Source organism: Papilio xuthus, unplaced genomic scaffold, assembly GCF_000836235.2.
Source record: "Papilio xuthus unplaced genomic scaffold, Pxut_1.1 DF827777.1, whole genome shotgun sequence".
Lineage (NCBI taxonomy): Eukaryota > Metazoa > Arthropoda > Insecta > Lepidoptera > Papilionidae > Papilio > Papilio xuthus.
In genome coordinates, this window is record NW_013530872.1 from 4,209,950 (window position 1) to 4,234,188 (window position 24,239).

General features: G+C 31.0%; 3 protein-coding genes across 3 annotated transcripts; all 3 read left to right on the forward strand.

Annotated features, from left to right (window-relative positions):
- Positions 1-2,105: 2,105 nt before the first annotated feature.
- Positions 2,106-11,289, forward strand: LOC106115801 (arylsulfatase B). The gene is made up of 8 exons (XM_013309358.1): positions 2,106-2,278; positions 7,095-7,200; positions 7,359-7,518; positions 7,638-7,864; positions 8,813-8,921; positions 9,095-9,247; positions 9,340-10,008; positions 10,086-11,289. The coding sequence occupies exons 1-8, from the start codon at positions 2,253-2,255 to the stop codon at positions 10,460-10,462; spliced, it is 1,827 nt and encodes a 608-aa protein (XP_013164812.1). The 5' UTR covers positions 2,106-2,252; the 3' UTR covers positions 10,463-11,289.
- Positions 11,290-14,848: 3,559 nt separating this feature from the next.
- On the forward strand, positions 14,849-17,680 carry LOC106115802 (arylsulfatase B-like). Its single transcript, XM_013309359.1, has 7 exons — positions 14,849-14,962; positions 15,155-15,314; positions 15,466-15,692; positions 15,788-15,893; positions 16,083-16,235; positions 16,335-17,003; positions 17,211-17,680. The coding sequence occupies exons 1-7, from the start codon at positions 14,882-14,884 to the stop codon at positions 17,435-17,437; spliced, it is 1,623 nt and encodes a 540-aa protein (XP_013164813.1). The 5' UTR covers positions 14,849-14,881; the 3' UTR covers positions 17,438-17,680.
- Positions 17,681-18,342: 662 nt separating this feature from the next.
- LOC106115570 (uncharacterized) lies at positions 18,343-20,507 on the forward strand. The gene is made up of 5 exons (XM_013308998.1): positions 18,343-19,156; positions 19,229-19,328; positions 19,472-19,576; positions 20,034-20,189; positions 20,435-20,507. Exons 1-5 carry the CDS (start codon positions 18,387-18,389, stop codon positions 20,486-20,488), a joined length of 1,185 nt encoding a protein of 394 aa, XP_013164452.1. The 5' UTR covers positions 18,343-18,386; the 3' UTR covers positions 20,489-20,507.
- Positions 20,508-24,239: the final 3,732 nt, after the last annotated feature.

Below are 24,239 nucleotides of genomic sequence, written 5' to 3' on the forward strand. Positions count from 1 at the left end.
CTTTAATGCATAGATTTAATAAAATAATTTAAATATTTTTCATATTACAAATCTTTATTATCAACTTTTAAAATATAGACCTACTTATAATTTAACATTTTTTTCTAAGAAATAATCTAAATCTTTCAGAACTTTATTTATAGGCCAATAGAATGTTATCACTTAGAGCTATTCCGAAACCTATCGTTTTATCATTATTTATGCAATGATCATAAAATGCTTGATCACCACTATTAGTTGTCTATGATATAAGATTAAACTCGACTAATAATATTATTCTTAAAATGTTTATAGCAATTAAAATTTCACCTTTAATATAAATTTTGTTGTAGACAAATGAACAAATGACAATCCTATATGATAAATGTTTCATGTAACATTTAAAACAAGATCACTTTTCAGTGTATTTTATACATCGTTTTGAACATCATAAACTGTGCATTAAGTACTTGGGCCTACTATTTTTCTTTTTTTCGTACACACTTTATATTCTTTAGATGTAATTATAAAATTTCAAGACGAAAATATACATTTCATTGAAATAATATTTTCCTGCGTCAAATGTCATGATCGTTCGATAGATATCTGAATAACGATATTAGTTATGTTCTTGTAGTAGTAGTAACAGTAGGAGCTATAGCTATAGTAGTATTTTACTTCATGTTACGGTAGTATTTTTCTTGTAAATATTTATTATATTTCCCATCATAATATTTTTTTTTCACGTCATTATGCACAAAGTATTAAATTATTTAAAAACTGTACTAATATTAATTTATGAATATACGTATTTCATTGTTCGATTTACACTTATGTCAACAATAATGTAATTAATGGTTCTTAAGTTTCTAAAATTTCTGAATATTTCGTTTTTTGTATGTGAAAATTCTATTGTTCGATTGTTAAACAGAAATCAAATGATGTTTGAATTGGCGATAGTTGTATTGTATTCCTTTTATCTGGAAGTATGCATAAGTAAAGTTTTTGGCATGTTTACACTAAAAAATAAACTGTCATCTATAAATTTGAAAGTATAATAAAATACAAAAACATTTGTATTTTTGCACGTTTGTAACGAATAAATTGAAAAAGTACTGCTCCGACTTCGTTAATTCTTTCACATTTATAATGTTTCATTATCTCTGATTAACTAGGACTAAATTTATTATTGTCACAAATAAAAAAAAATCGTTTATACATACGACTCCAAGACTGGTCTTACTAGTCTTACTAATATTATAAGTGCGAATATTTGGATGGATGGATAGAGGTTTGTTATAGAGTATCTCCTGAACAGCGGCATGGATCGCGTTGGCATAGGCTAGGAGTCGGGTATTTAATAATTTTGCAGGTTAGAGAAGAATCGAAAAAGGATATAAATAAAAATAAGTTAAAAAATTAGTAAAAATCAAAGTGCACAATTAGGACATTAATCATACCTCTCACACGGAAGGAAAGAACGAAAAGCGTTAATGGACAAGGTCATTGTGACTTAGTAGATCATTACCTTAAAAAGACCTTTGAATGTGTCACAATCAATTTTCGGTTCAACTTATTTCTAAGGCGTGACTTGAGGATCAATTGTTTAAGTGGAAATAGTTTGCTTAAGATTTTTCGTACTTCAAAAATTTGGATGTCATGTCTTTTCTAGTAGTATCTACTGTGTATCTATACTAAATTAAAGAACATGAATATAATAATATATAATAATAATGAGTATAAATTTCTGCTATGTACTTGTTTGTAATGGAAATCCATTACTGGTAAAATACAATAAATGGAATTAAGAGATATTTGTGAGCGAATAAAATATTCTTTTAACAGAGATTAATGATTTTAATTAGTAATCACATGAATAAATATTACATGTGTTGAGACCGACGTATCTTCAATTAATTATATAGGATGTTATTGAATAATAAAATTAGAAAATTGGCAATTATCATAAACATTTTCTCAAGTTCATTCCATCCTTTTCCTTTGTAGATACCCCCGAAATAGTTGTCGATATTAATACGTGAAATATTAACCAATAGCTAGCACAACCTTTTTGGGCTATTGGCGTTTTGTGTTAATTCAGCGCTCGGGTAGGACGGTGCTGCTTTTAGATGTAATAAAGTTTCGCTTATTTTTTTTTTAAATAATATATTAAAATTAAAAAAATAATTAAAATAATACTATGGGTGTCATATACTGTGCGTGAGAATACAGTGTTTATTTAATATCAATAAATTTGGACTTAAGTTATTATCATGTTCGCGAATCTTATTTTTAATTGGTGAGTTTTTGCACGAATAAAAAAAAATAATCGTTGAGAAAAATGCTACCTTTAAAATTCAACAGTTTAAATGCTTTGGATTTCTTGTCAAAATATAGTAATTGTAGCATAGCCATGCATATTATTTTACATGCATATTTATCTAGTTACGGGTTCAGTTCGCAGTCGATTTTTTTTTTACAAACAAAATTATTAAAAGGCTTTTTCTTTCAATTAGAGCAGCTATTTTACGTAAGAGGATTCGAGCCCAGCCAATAAAAAAAATTTTAAGCGTTTTTCATACGCAAGTTTACGTCGCCTGTAAAATTTAGGATAAGGGGTACTTGCATCTGCTGCATGCGGATTGAAGACGACTGGAGTTATTTATAATAGTATACTAAGGAGTTTTGAATGTGAATGTGTGTGTACTTTTTGTATGCAGATATTGAACAGACAGATTGAAAACATTTTATAATATATAATATTAAAAAAGTATGGTGTCTTAATTTTATTATAATTTCTAACAAAAGTTTTTTTTTATTATCATTTGTAACCTATGTTTAGTGTATGTATTTTAAGATTACACTGATAAGCACCATTAGCCATTCGATCCATGGACTACTAGGTTCTAGGTAGTATACGTAAGTACTCAGCTATCGTGGCTTTCATTGGCCATGACATGGCATGAGCAAAAAATATTATCATAGACAATTAAACAGAAAAACCTCTCGACCGCAAATCCCCTAATCGTGAGGTCAGCGTTACGACTACGATTCACAAAAATAAATATAACATTTCATATTTAGTCAATATTTTGCAAGATATGCAGTACTTTTAGACTGCGTGTAACCCATTCTAACTTTACTCAAATAAATGAAAATATAATTAAAGAATGTAGACCCCCAAATTACTCGTTGACAGTATATATATTATTGTCATAGTAAAAAATTTTTTTAGAACTTTTGCGTTGAATCGTATATTTTTCAAATTGCTTTTTTCTCTTCGTTATAAGTGTACTATATATGTATGTATTAGGTACTTGTAGACATATAAAAAATACTATGTGGTATTTGTAAAATGTAGTTTTCTTATAAACTATTGTTTTGTTTAAATTTTAAGCATTGACACAGGGCATTTTCATTTCAGTTCAGTTTAATTCTAGTCATAATGTGAGAGTTGACATAATTCTTATTTGAATATTACGGCAGTGGACACCGACGGTTAACAAGCCACATTGGTTTATAGATCTCTGTCCTTAGCGTGTCTTCCAAATTATTAATTTTTTGCTAAATTTTTTTTCAAAGTCATGGCCAAAAAGTTACAAGCACAAAATAAATAAAAGAACTAGGGAGGACGGAGATATTGAGAGTTGTAAACAAACTTAAGATTCACGCCTAGAAGCCGACCCTGACACGATACAATTCTGCCACGCGGCATGCAAATAATATTGGCATAAAATTTACTATTCCACCAATTTACCTCTTTAATACTTTTAAAGAGTTTTTTTCAATCCTTTTGATATTTCGATCCAATTATATACGTCCTTGGCATTTGGGAACTGTTGGCATTCTAAGTACGTTACAAGCTGTTATGCGAACCTGTATTTTCCTCGATTAATTCAGTATTATTTAATTAATGAATGTACAAGAGTTTATCTAATAGATTAATTAAAAATAAACTTAAGTTACGAATAATTCATTCATGCTTTTGTTTTACGTTACTTGAGAATCTCAACATACGCTTGTAATCCAGAGGTGTAGGCAAGAATTAGGTAGTTTCATTTGATGCGGTCCTAGTACATTTCTTTCGCCTCTTCCACATTCACCTACACTTGCATGATTGGCGTTTTTTTAAGATTTTATGAACTATTAAAAATTTAGTTTTCTGTGATAGGAAATGAAATAAGGATGAACATACGTCATTGCCAAAACTCCATTTCCCATTTCGTCTGATGACTGATCGGTCTAATTTTAGTACTCTTTCCCTTGCTATGGATGTCTATGGAAAACTGTAACTGCGCTATTTCGACATGTTTTGGTCGTTGCTTAATCGTTTGCCATCTTATAAATGAACAAAAACCCTCTTTTGGAAGATCTGCAATATATGATAAAAATATGTTGATATATTCGTGATATTTAAAATGAAATAAAAATACACAAAATTGCATGGAAATGTTGTTTTCACGGTTGGTTGGGTTTGGAACGAATTAAAATTTATCATATCACGACGTCAAAAAAACATAGATATGATAGATGTATAAGTTAATGTTTTTTACTCATACTACTTTTTTTACTTTACATCTTTGCAATGAATTATTTTCTATGAATCATCTTGAGTCATTTTACACAAATTTGATTGTCTTTATTCTAGTTTTGATAACCTTCCTCTGTAATTGATTCTCTTCAGTTCTTCTGTCAAAGCTTTTTAGTAGAGACAAAAAAGTATTTTATATTTGATACCAATCTAAGATTTTTTTTGGTATTTTTTTACTCATATATGTATGCGCCTAGACAAATAAAATTATGTACGAAGTAGTTTGAACAAAACTTTCTAAAACGTAACATGCAACAAGTAACAAATGGATTACCTTTGTCAACTCGAACTGACCTAGGCCTCAATACGAAGTGTTGTCAGTTGTCATACTGACATGCTCATTTATATTTCATGTTTACATCTTAAACAATAAAAGTCGCATTACAGTCTTCTATTTGGGTATAAGATATGGCATTCTCTGTGTTGGTTTTGAGAATCACATATCGTCATCCTACTCATTATTTTTGACAAAACAGAGATAGCTATAGATATATTTGAAACGGTGATTTTGGTCTCAGAAATCAAGGATTAGTCCGTTATTTGGTAGTGGTTTATATGATCCGAATCAAAACTTGATGTTGATGTTACATTCTTAAAAATTGCACTTCTAGAAAGTTAAAAAAAAATTCTTAATACCTTTCAAATGATAAAAGAATTAAAATGATGTTAGGGTTTAAAATAAATAACCTCTTGAGAGCTACAGATATGTCATAAAACACAAGAAATCTATTGTTTTTTACGTGATATTTTGGAAGTATTTATATGTTTACCAAGTCGCACTTGGCCAGCGTGGTTGACTATGGCAAAATCATCCTTAACTTTAAGGTAGGCTCCGAGCCCCTCGGTGGGGACGTATAGTGAGCTGATGATGATGACGATATTGTTTTAAATGGCACTTAAATATACCGGATACAAAGCTGTAATTAGAATTTAAGTAACTGACGTGAAATTAAAATTATCTATCACTTAAATAATTTCAACAAATCCGGTATCACAAGCTTTTTGTCGGGTTTTTTGCTTAAAATTTGAGGAAAATAATGACAGGTTATTACACAGAACAAGGATGTAAAATTTAAAATATAGATATAAGTTTTAATTTGACTTGATTTGATGCTATTTTAACGTTCTTTTTTACTTTTTAATAACTATTTAAATAAAATAATATATGAGTACATTGACCTTAAAACTATTTTAAATGGTTTTATGAATTTCTTTTTAATTTTTATTTTACTAAATTTATGAATTTAAAATAAGTATTGACTAATTGCGACATTAGCACAGTTAATAAATAGCAAGGTTATTTAATTAGAATGACAGAATTAATAAAGGTCAATGACATTATAAAATGTAGCAAATTACCTCTTTATCAATGTACTCGTTACACAGGGTTTTGAATAGTATTATAATTGATTGATAGATGCGCAAAAATATTCAATTAAAGATAACATTTTTGCATTTTAAAATTTACTTATCTTACTATAATTATTTTTACCTTAAGCACTTAATAATACAAAGACATTTTATTTATATTAATTATTTATCAAGTTCTACAATTTTGTATTTAACGCTAAAGCTTATCCAAATTGCCTAAGTATTTAATTATTCTGTTTCAAAATTAAAATTCTTGAATCAAATATTTTTTTATGTTAATCTTCATTTGTAACATGGTATCGATTATGGTTAAGTATAATGCCCAATTATAAAGTGTGTTCCTACTTCCAATTGCTACGTGTGCTACATCATTAAATTGGTATTTTGGTGCAGAATAAAATTTACTATGATCTTACTCCATTCAGAGATAGTAGCCAAAAATATTGTTTTTTTCCAAATACATTTCAGTATTAAAATAATACCATAGATATAACCCAACTACTCTTATCATCAAAGTCGTAAGGATTTTTTGTTAACGAATAAAATAGTTTTAGATCAGGATTTTGCTTCATCCTATATTTCAAACCCGATTACGTTTATTGTTAACTAGCTTATATTTCGACTGCTTGGTTTCTTAGTATAGTTTATATTTAATTATTTTTTTGCTTAGTGAACTTTTTGTTCTACGCGCGGTCGTGGTCATCGTTACATCGGCAACACTGATGTACGCTACGGATTTTTTTTAGATATTTTTTCCTTATAAAAGAATCGAGTATCGTTTTAATCCTTAATTATCTTTTTATTGGCGTTATATGTTTGTATTTAAGGGAGTTATCGTGGATTTCTAAGACCCAAATCTCCGTTTAAAACATATTGTTATTGCTGTTTTGTCATAGATAATGACAGGGCTGACCATATGTTTTATGCAAATAATTTAGTCTCAAAAACCCACGCTTATAGTAATGGAGTTAGCGTGATAATAAGAAAGGGTGGAAGAGCAGCCGAACCAAACAAACATGCATACGTAGATGTATGAACGTTAAAGAAGTTAGAAAGATATGTTCCAAATACAAAATTTGTAATCTCTGCCTACGCCTTAGGCTTATTGGCGTTGTCGTTGTTTGTGATCTAATGTCTTATTATTTCATTTTAGGCGATGCTGGTGCTTGATAGTATGTTCAATATCGTTATCGGCAGCATATCGCAATCCGTATTTCCGTCGATCACCTAATATCCTTTTCTTTATGGTCGACGATATGGTATGTTATTATTTTTTATTTTAAGTATATATTTGTTAGTTTAAGTTAATTTTCCACTAAAAGCAGTCCTCGAAAAAAATTCTATATTGACTCTTATTATCCTGCTTATTGTCCTTAGATAGAGGAAGCCCACATTAATTGGTTGCAAATATTTTCAGGGATGGCGGGACTTATCGTTGCACGGCTCGAATCAGATACTGACTCCGAACCTCGACCGTATGGCATACCAGAGCGTAGTACTGCAGAGTTACTACAGCGAAGCCATATGCACGCCCGCACGCACCGCCCTACTCACTGGCGTCTACCCTAGTAAACTTGGTAAGTAAAGAAAGGAATATTTTAAAAACATCAACACTCTGTCTTAGAATCTAAAAAGTCTTAGAATACTACAAAATAATGTACCTATATTGAATTCTGTATACACATGTTTGTTAAAGGAATGCACGGCATGCCGTTGTATAACTCAGAAGATAGAGGCATTCCTCTGACGGAGAGGCTTTTGCCCTCCTACTTGAAGGAGCTAGGCTATGCGACGCATTTGGTTGGAAAATGGCATGTGGGTATGTCGAAAAAAGAATATCTACCCACGTCAAGAGGATACGATTCTCACTACGGAATGAGAGGTGGATTCATCGATTATTACACTTATAATAAAGTAGAAACTGTAAGTACCAGTTTTATGATTTTCTTTCTTAAATTATAATTATGTACAAAAATCGACTACAATTCATTTATTTAGTTAGCTAGTACAATGGCAGTCTTGTTTTTCAATTGGGCATTGCAAAAAAAGGCAGAATTTTAATGAGTCCAATAAGAAAACAAAACTTGTTTTTTTTTGTTTTTAAATCGAAACGGTCGGTAAATTATTTGTGGGCTTATTGAAAGTACTGACAAGTTTTTGAACACTCTTTAAGGGAAACTTGTTACTTGAGTATATTGAGTTTTATGAAAGTTTTCTGACCAAATCAGTACAAGGTCATGGCCACTTGTTATATGAGCAAATTTCCAGTTGCGTGTTTGTCGCACAATTAAAATATACGTTATACACAATAATATTACGACTTAAAATTATCTAATAATCAAAAGACAAATCAGATAATAAATTACATTTATATGAATAAAAAGCATTGCTATGTTTGTCCCCTATGAATTTTTAAATCACTCATCCGAATGCGTTGCAACTTTAATGGAACTAGCAAAAAGTTTTTACATTGTATTTATTTCAGGAGCCATTTCAGAAAAAAAACGCATGTCTGATATATCGATTGGCTAAAAATAATAGATTCTTAATTATAACAAGTTCTGAAAAAACGATTTCTTTTAAAAAAAATATTATTATTTTGTTTCACTACTAATTTTATAACATAATTTGTAAACTACTAGATATATCGCAATGCAACAGTACGTGTTTAGTTGGTTGTTAGATTTGATAACGAGATAAACAACGCACTGTTATTGCAGGGAATGGAATAACTGTTTGCTAGTACTCTCTCCATCGCATCAAATACTATGTTGCAGTAATACCTACGGTATTCCATGATACAGTCCGCATCGTGATGCATTATTATGTTAACTTTCGTTACTGTAACTTCTTTGTTATTTTTGATTTCAGTGGCCTAACGGACGTTTATTGTTCGGCTTAGATCTTTTTAACAACGACAAACCTCAGGAAGAAGAGCAACGTTATATCGTAGATGCACTCACAGACAGGGCAGTTAATGGTAATTTTAGTGACTGAACACATTTGATAACATTATTTGCTAACAAAGTAATTAATAAACATACTATATTGTGATTTAGATTATTTAAATTGTGACACAATGCCATCTATTAACTAATGGTAAAAGTTTTTTTTTTATAAATGATATTTTATATGTTTTAATAATACTTGCAGTGATCAGACAACACAACTCTTCAAGTCCATTATTCCTTCACATCACACACAACGCGCCACACGCTGGCAATGGAGGCGGCGCTCTCCAGCCCCCCTTGTATTCCTCAATCAAACATCAACACATTGCTAACTCTGATCGGCGACTATATGCAGGTACCAGTATACAAAGAATTTGTGAATTGGATAGATACTTTATTACGTCATAAATTATAAGTTTTATGTTACATGAAGTAATTCGTTTTCAGAAATAGTGTCGCACATCGATCAAAGCTTTGGAGAAGTAGTCAGGGCTCTTTCAGAAAACGGTATGCTAGAGGATACCATAATTATATTCGCATCAGATAATGGCGCCCCAACTACAGGAGAATTTTCCAATTGGGGAATTAATTTACCTTTTAGAGGAAAGAAAAATACTCCTTGGGAAGGAGCGGTGAGAGTGCCAGCTTTTGTTTGGCATTCGTCGTTCACACCTACAGTATGGAAAGGTCTAATGCATATAACAGATTGGCTCCCAACTTTACTGGCTGCAGCTGGAGGAAAGGTTGATAAAAAGATCGACGGCGTCAACCAATGGGAATCGATTATTCGGAATTCAAATTCTCAAAGAAATGAGGTTTTAATAGCTGTTGAAGACAGTAGCAGAAATATCTACGGTGCATACAGATCAGGGGATTACAAAATTGTCATTGGTAACGTAACTGGCGTAAGTAACGACTACTACGGAGAAGAATTTTTAGCTATTAAAGGAAAAGAGCCAGAATATTTACCGAGTTTAAGATCTTGCGTAGTATCAAGAATATTTGATAGGATGGGAATATATAGACAAAACGAAGACATATTGGCAATGAGAAGAGCTACTACAATAAATGCACAGGGTCCATTTACGAACGTAACTTTGTGCATACCGACGCTGAGTGAGTAAATTTATTGACAACGTTCATATACTTTTATGGGAAACACTTTAAACTAATAATTTATGTTTTTTTATTAGCTCGAGGATGCCTTTACAATGTTCGAGAAGATCCAGGTGAAAGAAATGATTTATGGCAGAGAGAAAACAGTATCGCCACGAGACTAATCAATAGGCTAAGAGAACTTTGGGCGATGCAGCTGAGACGGGGCCCGCCTGCTTTGAGTGCAGCCTCGGATCCTGCTAACTTTAATTATATTTGGATGCCGTGGATTAAAAGTAACTGTACAACTGTAGCAACAACACCAGATAATTCTAATAAAAACACTATTTCGTATATAAATTTAGATGACGGGAAAAGAACTGAAGTTAAAAATTTAACACTTTCAGCAGTAGTCAATTGCGAGGGTACAACTATACTTAAAAACTTTTTCTGTATCTTAAGAAGTGTTTTCTAGTACAATTATTTTAAGTTTTTGTTGATTAGTACAATATGTAAAGTAACATAAATAGAAATGTATTCTTACAGTTTTCTTTAAAATCCATCAGGATTTTGACTTTGTTAAGTAAGGAATTAATATTATAGGAATATTACATTTATTTGTGAGATTGACACACAATTTATACAAAACCTCCTTAATAGTTTCTTGCCGATTCGGAAACGTCTTTTCCTATTGTTTGGTACTACTGCACCGAGGGCGGGGCAGCAGTGCGGGGGACAACCTTACAGACCCCACTCGCCGCCCCTTCATCTTTGCATCTACCAGTTGCGCCACGCCATTCCGCCCGACGACATCCAAATCAAATCATATTTGCTTTCATAGTCATTTGGCATTACAATCATCCGCCAGAACCAGTATTTCATTACATCATCATACTGTCCACTCGCTCAACATATGGTCCTTCAACCGGCAAAGAAAGAAGAAAATACACCAAGAGTCTTCGTGACATACTGTCCACTCGCTCAACACCTATTCTAGAAAAATTTATGTGTAATTGTGAATAATAGTGTATTCATCTTTTCTCCTAGTGATTTAAATACTATCATTGTAAGAGAGGCTAGCCCTCCCTACAGTATCCTAATTTATAAAAAATATTCTTTTAAATTAAACAATAGAAAGCAAGGTTCGATAATAAAAATATGTAAATACAATTATTTCTACTTTCCATTTATTCCTCAACTTGTTTCTGTACTTTTATGACATATGTAAATTAAAGAATACAAGTACAAAAAAAAGGTTTGATATTTCCATGTTTGTGTGACATTTAAATATTTATTGCATAAGAGAAAACTATTATTTACAAAAGTTTGTTACAATTCTTAAAAAAAATTAAGACATAATCACCGATTTTCATTTTCATATTTTTACTTTAAAATCTGATTAATTGATTTTAGTGTTAAGTAATTGAACTGCTTAGTTTTGAGTAATTTTGCTTTGACAAATTGACGTAACGATATTATTCAACACAAGGAGAGCAACAAAAGAGGATAATAGAGTCGAAGTCTGTTCTTCCTATTGTTTCAAAAGCGCCTGTCATTAAAATGATGGCAAAGAAAACATAAGCGTTTTATTAGCAAAACTAAAACGCATTCAGTTAGTTTTATTCGAGGAAATCTATTGAATGAATAATTGCTATTAACAGAGTTAACGAATTTAAAAGTCGTATTGAGGTAAAGTTTTTATTTCTTAAATTTAAATTAATCGTGCGTAAAATTTGCAGAACAACTCCAAGTTGAGATTGATTCATCCAGTAATTTCGTTTTCTACTTAACTATTCTCTTTGAATAACTAATTCTAAGGCTTGTCATATTCTGTGTGCAAATGTAAATAAATAAATAAACTAAATCTGACTGTGATGGTTCCGTACGCAATTAATAATGCGTTTTGTTTATAAAATATAGATGAGTAGAGTTGCATTCTAATCTGGTGTGAAATGGCGATGAGATGATGCTTAATAGACTAATCATAACAATGCAGTTTTACATGATATATTAGAGGAGAACAATGTGACCTCGACACTACGCAAGGCTACAGTGGTCAAGACATCTCGTCTGCGCACAAGAACAACAAAAATCGCCCCTTCTGTGTATTGTATATTTGATAATTAATCATTTAAATTAAGTCGACTATAAGATAACGTAAGTAATTTTGTTTTACAGTTTTAACAGTAACGTCTTACTTCTCATTAATATTAGTACCTGGATGACCGAGCTTTGCTCGGTATTTTTTTTAAATTGTGTTTTTTGGAAATTATATTTAAGTACGAATTACTCATAAAATGATGAAATATGAATAATATTTTTCGATCTTACCGATAGAAAAAGTTAAGTTTATATTTAAGTTGATTATCGATAAAACACGAATAAAATGATATTTTCTAAAAATGATTCCTAGCTAGATCGATTTATCGCCCCCGAAACCCTCTACATACTAACTTTTATGAATATCGTTGGAGCCGATTCCGAGATTGCAATTATATATATAATTGGAATCTCAGAATATATATCGGATAAATAAATAAATAAATATATATATATATATATAATCAGAAATTGCTCATTTAAAGATATAAGATAAATGCAAATATTTGGATCGATAGATGGATGTTTGTTTGAAGGTATCTCGAGAACGGATGTATGGATTTTGCTGAAATTTGGCATAGATGTAGAACATAGTCTGGAAGAACACATAAGCTATTTATTTAGTAGTTTTTTTTTATTTTTTTTAATACGGAGTCGTGGCCAACAGCTAGTTTTAGAATTATTCCTCTATAACCCTAGCGTTCCTCTGCAATGTGTGTAATAGACAAAATGGAAACGATAAAAATAATATTTTTTAATTTAATTTACAAAATAAATAATTTATTGCGAGATAAAACGAGATGAAAAATTTCTATGTATACATATTTAATCTTGATTTCAATCATAACGGTCCTATCTTAGTTTATGTACGTCAAAGATAGCGTTGTGTATATGTTTTCTAAAGTCAGATTGTATCAACCGGTTAGACAGCTCGTGCGATGTGCTGTTAGTAATAAATAAGAATTTAGATTTATAATCAATATTGGAAATTTTAAAATAGAAAAAGAGGTAAGTTAAATATCTTTTGCTTATTCTCTGATTATTTATAATAATATGGTAAGGGATTATTTTAAATAATCTTAATTTATTAACGACTTTCGTTGTACTATTTTTAGGGGTTACGGAAAAATAGTTTTTAAATGAGTTTTTTGTGTTTATTTTAAATAAAATAAATTTCGTTTGAATTTAGGATCAATTAAACCTTCGATATACTTAGGTTAAAATACATTTTTAATTTTAAATGTTTTTTTTTAAATCTATCGTTTTATCTCTACACAAAACAATGAGAGTTTAAATTTAATAAACCTATTATTAACTCTGTCTTACCATTTTAATTGCTTTGTTGTTTAGATAGATCTATTTTAGTTGTGTCTCAAGTTGTATGGGTCAAACAATCAAAGTTACATGATTTAAAATGTTAGAACGCTATATCAATAGATGATTAAATTCAAGGATTTGTAAGTGTTTACGTAAATAAAGGGCATTCATTACTACGTTCTCAATTCAAATAGTAAATTATTTTTAAATTTTTTTTTACTTTTAACATGTAGAGGATAAAAATTTGCATTTAATTCTACAAACATCAAGTCATGAAGCAAATATTTCACGATATTAAGGAAAAAGGACAGATTACTTTGTTTCAACTATGTATTAATCTTATTTTTTTAAAGTAATACTTTGATATGAGATATCCATAAATATTTAAAAAAAACATTGGATTAAATAAAATAAAAAAAACTTTCTTTGAAACCGACTGGAATTTATTAACACTTAGTGATAACAACACGGAATTGAAGAGTTGCACTTATTATTAAACTTTTATGTTCGTTTTGCAACAGCTATCACAGTAACTACTACAATAATGTCTGCATAATTAATGTCTTTTGCGTATCGTTTCATAATTCTTAATAAAAATATTCCTATCATTACGGGTCAGGTCATTAACCCGTATGTGTAATAATCACTGATAATAATATAATAATTTCTAATGTTACAATTATACATCACCATTCTAATGTTTTGTCTTTTTCGGATGAAATTCACTTGAATTTTACAAACGCGTGTAAAACTGTTTTTAGTCAAAGAAGGATATCTCAGCCGGTGAAAAAGAGTCGCAAGAGTTAGTTCCATCAGAAAATAAAATATTTTTAAATCTTACCACAGAAAACATCATAAAAGAAAAAGTATGTTATGGTAACTGCAGTACGAAAAGGACCTTGTGACACTTTTAAAAAAATTGAAAAGAGGGCGCTAGTGAGCTATCCTAATTTAGTTTGACTTATGCCCGCTTGGTCAGATATTCTTGTCAGTCTATAGATTGTTTTATACCTTGCATTTCGATCCCTTACATTCTCTTCGAAACTGAGATCAGCCAAATCTCTTAATTCGCGGTTTCACAACACACGGGAAAAAATTGTAGGCAAACAACCCAAAATGTTTGGATGCTGTTTCTGTTTCTACGGCACATTACGAAACCTAAAACCTTCTGGAATGTGAAGATCGGACTGTAGTTGTATGTAGTAAAACATTCGGCAGTGGACACTTACAATTGAAATAATGTGATGTCTAATGGTCATTTCGAGGAGTTCTTCATAAGAATTGCAAAATACTAATAACCATTGTAAAAAATAATAACAAAATACAAAATAATACCTCCTTTTGCCGGTGTTTTGTAACATCTTCGTTCTTGTTTAATTGTATTAAAACCATTAACGCAACGTCTTCAACTGGTCCTTACTGTATTTTCTTTTATTTTAGAATGCGGTTAGGAGACTTGTATGTTATACTCTTAGTTATGATATTAATGTCAGATGTACAAAAAGTTGAAGGAGAATGGAAGAGACCAAATATTGTCTTCATTATTGCCGATGACATGGTAAGTACACATTACTTACTTCGAGCATTCAAATTCACCTCATTAAGGACACGAATTTATGTAACGACTCCATACATCGAAATAGACTGAGCTGTGTACACTCGTTTTTCTCTACATCTTCATTTATGGGTTAATGTTTTGTAACTCCAATTTTTGATCTCATAAATGCTACCTATTCCACTTAAACTTCAGGGTTACGATGATGTCAGCTTCCACGGCTCGGATCAGATCATGACGCCGAACATCGACCTGCTGGCATACACGGGCGTTGCTTTGGAGAGATACTACAGTCATGCAGCATGTACTCCATCGCGTTCTGCTCTACTCACTGGCAAATATGCTCACGTTACAGGTTCGTAATACTTATGATAACTCAACAAATTTAGAACACGGACTATAATATACATCTATGGGGGAAAAGAATAGGTACGAGATACAACCACAATACCAACACACCGATAAACGTATTCTAATTTTGTATTAAACATTATGTGATGTTGTAGGTATGCAAGGATATCCTCTAACAAACAGCGAAGATAGAGGTCTGCCAGTTACTGAGAAAATTATGCCGCAATATTTCAAAGAGCTCGGTTACGCGACGCACTTGGTCGGCAAATGGCATGTAGGCCAATCCCGCACTGAATTCTTGCCAACGATGCGAGGATTTGATACTCATTTTGGTCACAGAGGAGGTTTTATAGATTATTATGAATATACACTCCAGGAAGAGGTACTTTATGTAAATTCTTTGATGTGTAGACAATGCCACTGTTTGGTATAAAATAAGCAAATAGTTGTCTTATCATTTTAAAACTTTGTTAACAGAATGGAGTTGAGGAAGTGACTGGATTTGGACTATTCAGAAATTTAAGTGCGGCTTGGAATGATGAGGGTTATATCACAGATCTTTACACGAAGGAGGCGAAATCAAGTAATATTTATAACATAAGAAAATATAAATTGTTCGATCCTCTCCGATATTTCTTTTAAATATATGAAAGTTTGGTAGTCTGAATTGGTTTAAGCTCTTAACCATGAGGTTCTTGGCACATAAACTTATCCTTAACCTATCGTTGATGATGATGAAAACCTGATGTAAAAGAAATATTTTTTATTTCAGTAATTATGGGACACAATGATTCCCAGCCGTTGTTCCTAGTTGTGGCGCACAACGCACCACATTCTGCTAATGCGGCGGCCGTATTGCAGGCACCTCCTGAGGCAGTTAGGTCCATGCGACACATTGAGTCACCACAAAGAAGAATTTACGCAGGTAATGGAGAGTACGCAGCTTGATCAGAGCGTAAAGATTTAGGTCTACCAAAAAATCACTCAAATAATTAATTATAACCTCGCTATAAACCTTTTTCAGGAATGGTCAAAAGACTGGATGAAAGCGTTGGTGAAATAGTTAAAGCACTATTAGAAAAGAAAATAATTGATAACACTATCATCGTATTTGTGTCTGACAATGGCGGCATGACATCGGGCGATTCAATGAATTATGCGTCAAATTGGCCTTTGCGAGGTCTTAAAATGTCTCCCTTTGAAGGTGGTATAAGAGTGAACGGATTAATATGGTCTCAAAATTTGACTGAGGATAGTCACTCTTGGAAGGGATACTTTCATGTATCTGATTGGTTACCGACTTTGATGAGAGCTGCTGGTGAAGACCCACCATTAGGAATTGATGGCTTTGATCTATGGGATAACATTATTAAAAATAAACCCTCGAAAAGAACTGAAATATATGAGTTTGACGATATGGGAGGGCACTATACAATTTTCTTTAACGAATACAAACTAGTGACAGGACATGTACCAACCGAATTCGGAGATTATCAAGGCGGTGAAGAACTTAAATCTATTATAGGAAATGGTCCTGACTACAACGATACTCTACAAAACAGCGTCATGCATGATGTCCTTTGCAGTATAGGCAAACAATTCGATTTTGAAAAAGCTAAGCTGCGAGACAAATTGAAATTAACTTGCCACGAAGATGTCAAGAAAAATCCTCACCTTTGCTTTCCACAAAACAGTAAGTTGTGATTATAACAAATTTATGCTTCTACAAAAAATCTTAAGTTAATTTATCATTTCTAGAAGTATTTGATTTTATATTTCCTCCACTATTATAAAGCTACGCTATCCCGAATTAACGGAAGCTTGATATTTTTTATTGAAATATTAATGAAAAAAAAGATTGAATTTTAATCATATCACAACGTATATAATTATTTTTTAGCTTTATGGTGCTTGTACAATGTAATAGAAGACCCATGTGAAACGGAAAACCTGAGCAAAAACAACTACAGATTTATTCGCAGTATGCTGAATAGACTACAAAAGGAAATAGCCAGAAGCATACCAAGACAGAAAGTAAAAAGGGACCCTAGATCCTCGCCACGGCTACATAACTACACTTGGGACGTCTGGGCTGATGACAATAACCCAAGTTTACTTAGAAGTTAGGACAATAACTATGACACGATTAAATATTATTACCCAGTTTATTGTTGAATTAAGAAATGTGAAAAATTAGTGTAATAAAATATACTTATATATGTATTTCAAAAGAATTGTTAATAATACATTAAAGGCAGTACAAATGTATATAACTTTAGAAAGTTATTCGTAATGGGGCGATTAAATTTAGTAATATTAAAAGCTCCTTTGTTTTCAAAAACAAAGGTTCTTCAATAAGTATTTGTTAAGTTGTACACATTAATATTTCAAGGAGTCGTCAATATATACTTAAAAAAATTATTGGCTGTAAGATATGATTACGTTGTATTTTAAAATATTTAAAATTAAAGGTTTTTTACCTTAAAATTAAATTAAAGGCTGCAACTATTCCTAAATAATAAATTAAATAATTAGACTTGTTAAGGAACCTCACTTAAGATGCTGTTGGTTTTTTCCTGAACGTATAACTTTTAAACACTTTAATGAAAATGTTTTATATTTTTTAAGTCTTTAATAATCATGTAACTTTTTATTATTTTCAATAATTATTTTAAAGGCATTGCTAGATCTGCTCGTGTCTGTATTTTATTGTACATATTTCCTTTTTTCTAAACTATGCTTAGCCTGTTGGATATATATAGCAAGAACAGTACTTCGCCTTAAAAGTTATTTTGTAACAAAGCTTTTAAGCCCACTACAATCCCCCTTTTTACTGTACAGTCGGAGTGTTCAGTGAAATCTTACACGTGTAGACATAATTTGAGGTGTCAGTTAAACTGTAGTTATGAGTTTTGTCTACACACCTTTAGTTTGAGTCTTACAGTTAAATCTGTGTAGTTGAATCGGAAGGTTTGTAGTGAAGTAGTGAAGAAGTTGTGATCTTTAGAAATATTTTAAAATTTTTACCACACTTTTACTTTCAACTTGAAAAGGTGTTTGCATTTATGGGAACATAATGGAAATTGATTTTAATAAAATGTTTAATATAATGATATTTGCAATGCGGGTGAATAGATCGCATCCGGATATAGCGAGAGATAGGAAATGGGCTCTGCAATTTATTTGTGTTCACGGAATATTTTTTATAATGTTCTGCGCTTTGGTTTACAGCATTATCTTTTATGATATAAAAAGCAAAGACTTCACTCAGGCATGTTCGAATGGCGCTATATGCATTGTATTCATTGTAGTCACGTTTAAATATTGCGTTATGTTGTACTATCAAAATTTATTCAAAGATATGATACAAATAATGAAAAATGATTACAAATTATCAACCGAATTACCATTAGAAGAGCAACAAATCGTATTACATTTTGCTTTAAAAGGCAAAGGAGTTATGAAACTATGGCTTATAATATCCATTTGTACAGCTTGTCTTTTTCCAGTAAAAGCTATAGTTTTAATGATTTATTACAAGATGATAGGCGATTTCAAATTCGTTCTACTTTATGATTTGACGTATCCAGCAGGATTAGAAGAGCACAAAAATGAATTGGGAACATTCGCTTTTCTATACATAGCATTCTTTTTTTATGATTTCTATTCAATGCTAATGTACATAGCATTTGCACCTTTGGGACCTATATTTATGCTTCATGTATGTGGTCAGTTAGAACTTGTAAAGAACAGAGTATTAATGATCTATCATAATAATTCATTTGATAATGAGAAAGTTTTGAATAATTTGAAAGATGTTATAGTACATTTGCAGAAAATTTATAGGTAAGTTAAAGTAATTAAATGATTTTATTATTTTATTATAATTTTTATTTATATGTTTTTTGTTGTTTACAGTTTCGTAGACGGTTTAAAGTCAAGCTTAAAAGTATTGTACGAAATGACATTGAAAGCTACAATTTTAATACTTCCTATAACATTTTTTTTGGTAATACAGGTACGTATTACGTTTATTAATAAAATATTTATTCATTCCATTATATTTTTTTTAAGTTAATTTAAAACTTTTAATTTTTTAAAAGCATTAAAATATGTTACTAAAATAAATAGTGTGCAATTTAACATTAATTACTGTTACAGTCTTTTAAAAATGGTGAAGTTAGTTTGGAATTTATAACGATAATAATTGGGGCTATAACGTTAAGCGGCATTCCTTGCTACTATAGCGATTTATTAATGGAAACTGTAAGTATCTATCTAGTCCATCATGTACATTATCTCTTGTTTAGTTGTCTATTTTTCTACACAAATAATTATAAAAATTACATGTAAGGGAAGTCCTTTGCTCCTTACATACTGGTCTTTCTAGTTTTAGAATTTTTGTGTATAACAATAAAGATTTTTTCATTTCATTTCTCTAAACTAAACTAAAGATTCAGATATTATTTTCTTTTTTAACGCAATAATAAAATTAAAATCATAATTCTACCTATTTCCCTGATTGTTTTTTAAAGAACTTAATTAAAAAATTAGCGCCTCAGTCAACCTCAAAAAAAGATCACTAGATCCTCTTTGTATTATAGCTGTCACGTCATTTTTTATTTTATGTCATTTTATATGTATAAGTAGGTTTTATGTGTATTATGATTTAACATCAAAAGCTACGGATGTAGACTATCTCGTTGATTTGTGATTTTTCTAGGGCGAAAGTGTGCGTTTAGCTATCTACTCCTCTAAATGGGAAATGTACTGGGATAGACGAGTCCGTTCATTACTTCTCATAGCGCTAGTGAGGACAGAGAGACCCGTGGCCATTCGCTCTATGTTCAGACCATTGTGTCTTGATGCACTCACTGATGTGAGTTACATTTTACGTCTTACTAATATATACAAATGCGAATGTTTAGATGAATAGGTGTTTGAATGTATCTCCAAAGCGGCTGAACAGATGACATTCATAGAGAACATAGTCTGGAAGAACACATAGGCTACAAATTTTTTTTTTCATCAAGCGTGGGCGGAGTCGCGGACGACAGCTAGTTACTTTATATTACCTTGACGTACTTGTGGTAATTAAAATTAATTTTTATCTTTCATTTGCAGGTTTTTCATCAGTCATACGCGATATTTAACTTAATGAATGCTGCATGGAATTAAAAAAAATGCACTAGTAACGTAAATGTTATGTTGTACTTAATTTAATAAATAACATTATTTGCATTGCCCAGTAAAAAAAATAATACAATGAATTGTACTTTTATTAATAATGGAACGAAGGCAAATTTTTGCCTATATATTATATGTACACAATTATTATAATAAAATTGGAATGGAGTGTCTGAATGTAACATAATATTTCACGAATACGATGTATTTGTATGTTATGTCCTAGTACCTATGTTATGTCTAAAGCATCTCTTAACCTGTTTTCATGTCTGTTAATTGTTTAAAATTACATGTAAAAGAGAATACAAAGCTTCAGTACCTAATGAGGCGTTTGGTGTTCACTCGGCCGTTCTTTGATCATGGCGTAACAAAGGGGGAAATTTGGCGACAGTTGTTCATTCGGTTGACGTAGCATCACATTTAATTAACACTTAAATTTAATTTTAGCTTAAAATTATATAAACTTCGTAATAACTCTTCAAAATATTGTTGTTCCTTTTCCCTCGAGAACGAACGATGGCCTATGATATTGAATTGGTTATACATTTAAATAGTTAAGTAGATAAACTTATATAAGAAAGATATATAAGATGTAAACTAAAAGATTGCTGTCGCCCACGGCTTCGTCCGCGCGGAGTTGAAAACTTAATTAGTTGTCTATATGTTCATTCCAAACTGTGACACTAATTTCAGCGCGATCCATACAATCGTTCTGCAGATACCTTCTAACAAATTTCGTCCCTCCATACAAACATTCGATTTTTAATATTAGTAAGACAACCTGGTTAAAAACAGGATTGGAAAATCATTTTGTACTGATGTTTGGGAAGAGAAAAGCCACTCCAAGATTTGTTTAAAACTATTGGAAAGAACTTTTTCAGTCGATTCTAAATAGAGTAAACAGGGTAGGACAAATTTTGATCAGTAACAGAGAAGATGTGATAATAGTAATTGATTTTTTTTACTCATTTTCTTATGCATTAATTACTAGGTTATTTGAAGTGACCTATTAACAGTTTAATGTTCCACAATATAACACTACAGGCCATTTGGCAAGAAACGAGAATATAACACATTTAATAGCAAAGTAAAAATAAAAATTGCAAGATTGCCAGCGCCTTTGATTTATAATATACGATTCTTTATTTGTAGTTTTTTTATGAACGACTTTTTATTTCCTATTAAATAGTATTCATGATATCTGATACTAAATGTTCGATATTGTAACGATGTAGTTTTGAAATAACTGTTTTACGAAAAAATATAAGATGTTTTAAGTTAATCGATGACGTATTCTATACCAACTTAAGACTTACAGAATAATCAAATCATGGATAACATAAAACAATTACCTAGTGAACTTTGATGTGGTGACTTAAGTTTACGAGGAGGCGAAGGAAAACTATAAATAAACCTACTCAAAATATATTATAACATTTAACGTACTTGTTTATTTGCTAAATTAAAAATTATTTTGTTTCAACTGCAATTGTCGCTACAAATCCTAGCCATGGTAGAGAAACACGATTTTTTGGATTTCAATTCCAAATACCCGCAGTGTAACAGCCGTCGCTAAAAATTTTAACAGAAATGCTTTTTACATTTTCCAATTTATCCGTGTTATTTGAAAACATTTTCTATTTAAGTAGAAATTTTTGTAAAAAGTATTGTGCGATTTAGAACACGTTTGTCTGTTATAAAAATATTTAAAGTATTTTAGGATTTTCTTTTGCAATTTACTTCTCTCACTTCTGTACCCATACATCTACGAAAACATGATTCGCAGTTAAGGATAACTTACTTTGTCGTCGTATAATAGATCGTAAAAAAATTGTGGCGTTGTATCTGGCATGCGAGATTCACCGTACGCAATGTAAAGGATTATTAAGATATGGTCTAAAGAAAAAAATCTTATTTTAAACTATATTTTTGGTATCCCGGAATAAATTTTATTAATATTAAAATGCAATGACCGATAAGATACGAGAGTGAAATAAGAATTTAGGAACTCATGAAACTTTGACTATAAAAGTAATTTGCATAAGCAGAGGAACATCTGGCTCTTCTGAGTAATTTCGCTTTAAAGGAATACGTTGTAAAATTCTAAAAAGGAACTTTATCGGAAGAATAATGGTATCTAAAGTTTGTGCTTTTTTAAATGTTTTTAATACAGCAAATTGATTGAATATACAGATATACCTCAAAATATAAAAGAACGTTAAACAGAGTTAATTATAAGTAACTTTGGCGAAATAATTAAGTTTACTATGTTTACTTGTTCAATGTTCTTTGACAAAGTTTACTATTTAACTAGCAATCTTTGACATGCTTGGCAAATTAATTAAAACTTTGTCTTGTAACTGGCCGGCTGCAAAATGCTCCTAATGGGAAAAAATGTTGTAAATATCATACGGATTAAAAATTAAAATCAGATTTGTTTTATACTAGGAAAATGTACATTATGATAAAATATGTATAGTGGTCTTTAATGGCTTCGGAACTTAAAAAGATAAGCTATTATTAACTAAAGTGGCCACGGTTTTATAAAATATAAGTTGCGCCAACGTAGAAAAAATTGCATTGCTTGTTTGTCAATGTCTCAAGTTTTGTTATCGTCTTTTTGTGTAATTCTGTTATCGTACATGTTACATTTCAATTTCAAACGGTTACAAAAATATGACTTCATATTGCAGTTTGTGTTCTGTTCAATTTATTTATTCACCGCAAAAAGTTATCTGCATTGTTGTGAAATTAAGCAACGAAGCGTGATTTTATTATACTTCACTGTAATAGTAAAATTACACATTGCGTAGAAGTTCAATACATCTGTAAATTGCCTGTCAAGCCGGCTCCTTACGCTTAGCAAACAACAGCCAACAGCGAAAACCAAACAACAAACATGGACGTGTAGTAGGATAGCTTGTTTTTTTGGTGGTCACTGTTTGTGCTAGTATAATCGGCGTCGGTGTCAGTTTTTCTACACATATAAATGAATATTGAATAATGATCTTGCCAATCCGGAATAAACTAGCACATTCACCAAGCGTGGGGATACTTGTTTGTAATCCAGGTTTGGTACGTGTTTGATTACCATGGCTGTTTGTAGCAAACATCAAGCATGAGGAACCGGCTTGTTTTTAAAATTTTCTGTCGAATACGCATCGAATGACACTTCAGACTTAAAAATAAGTTGGTCGGTACAGGAAAGAACGATAGAAAAGACTTACAAATCCACACACATACTTATAATACCCGTGAAACATTGCTCAAACGTCATTGGGTAAAAAGAAATGGAAACGAGAATGTCCAAGAAAAAGAAATTAGAAGATTTTCCCGGCTCAGTTCATTTCCTTTAAGAAACTCTTGTCGGCAGAACCTTGTTATCTGTTAGAAACGAAGTTTTAGATAGATTTCCTTTCTTACGTTCCATTAATTTTACTAAAGCAAGAATATGCCTAGGTTTTATTGTCTTAAACATTAGACTTGTTTTAATGAATACTTAGCATTTTTGTTGGGTATAAAATGTGTAAATAATTTAAGTTTTTTTTAAACAAAATTTAAGTTTGTCACGCCGAAAAGTTTGCTGCCACTATATACATTAAAAATGTAGAAAGTTGCACTATTTTTTAAACTACAATTATTTAACTTCCTCGTAATCCATTTATGTACCTGACAAAGTGCGTTGTAAAACAATAAATTTAATTAATCATAATTTGATATTCCTAAAACGTTTTTGCGGCAA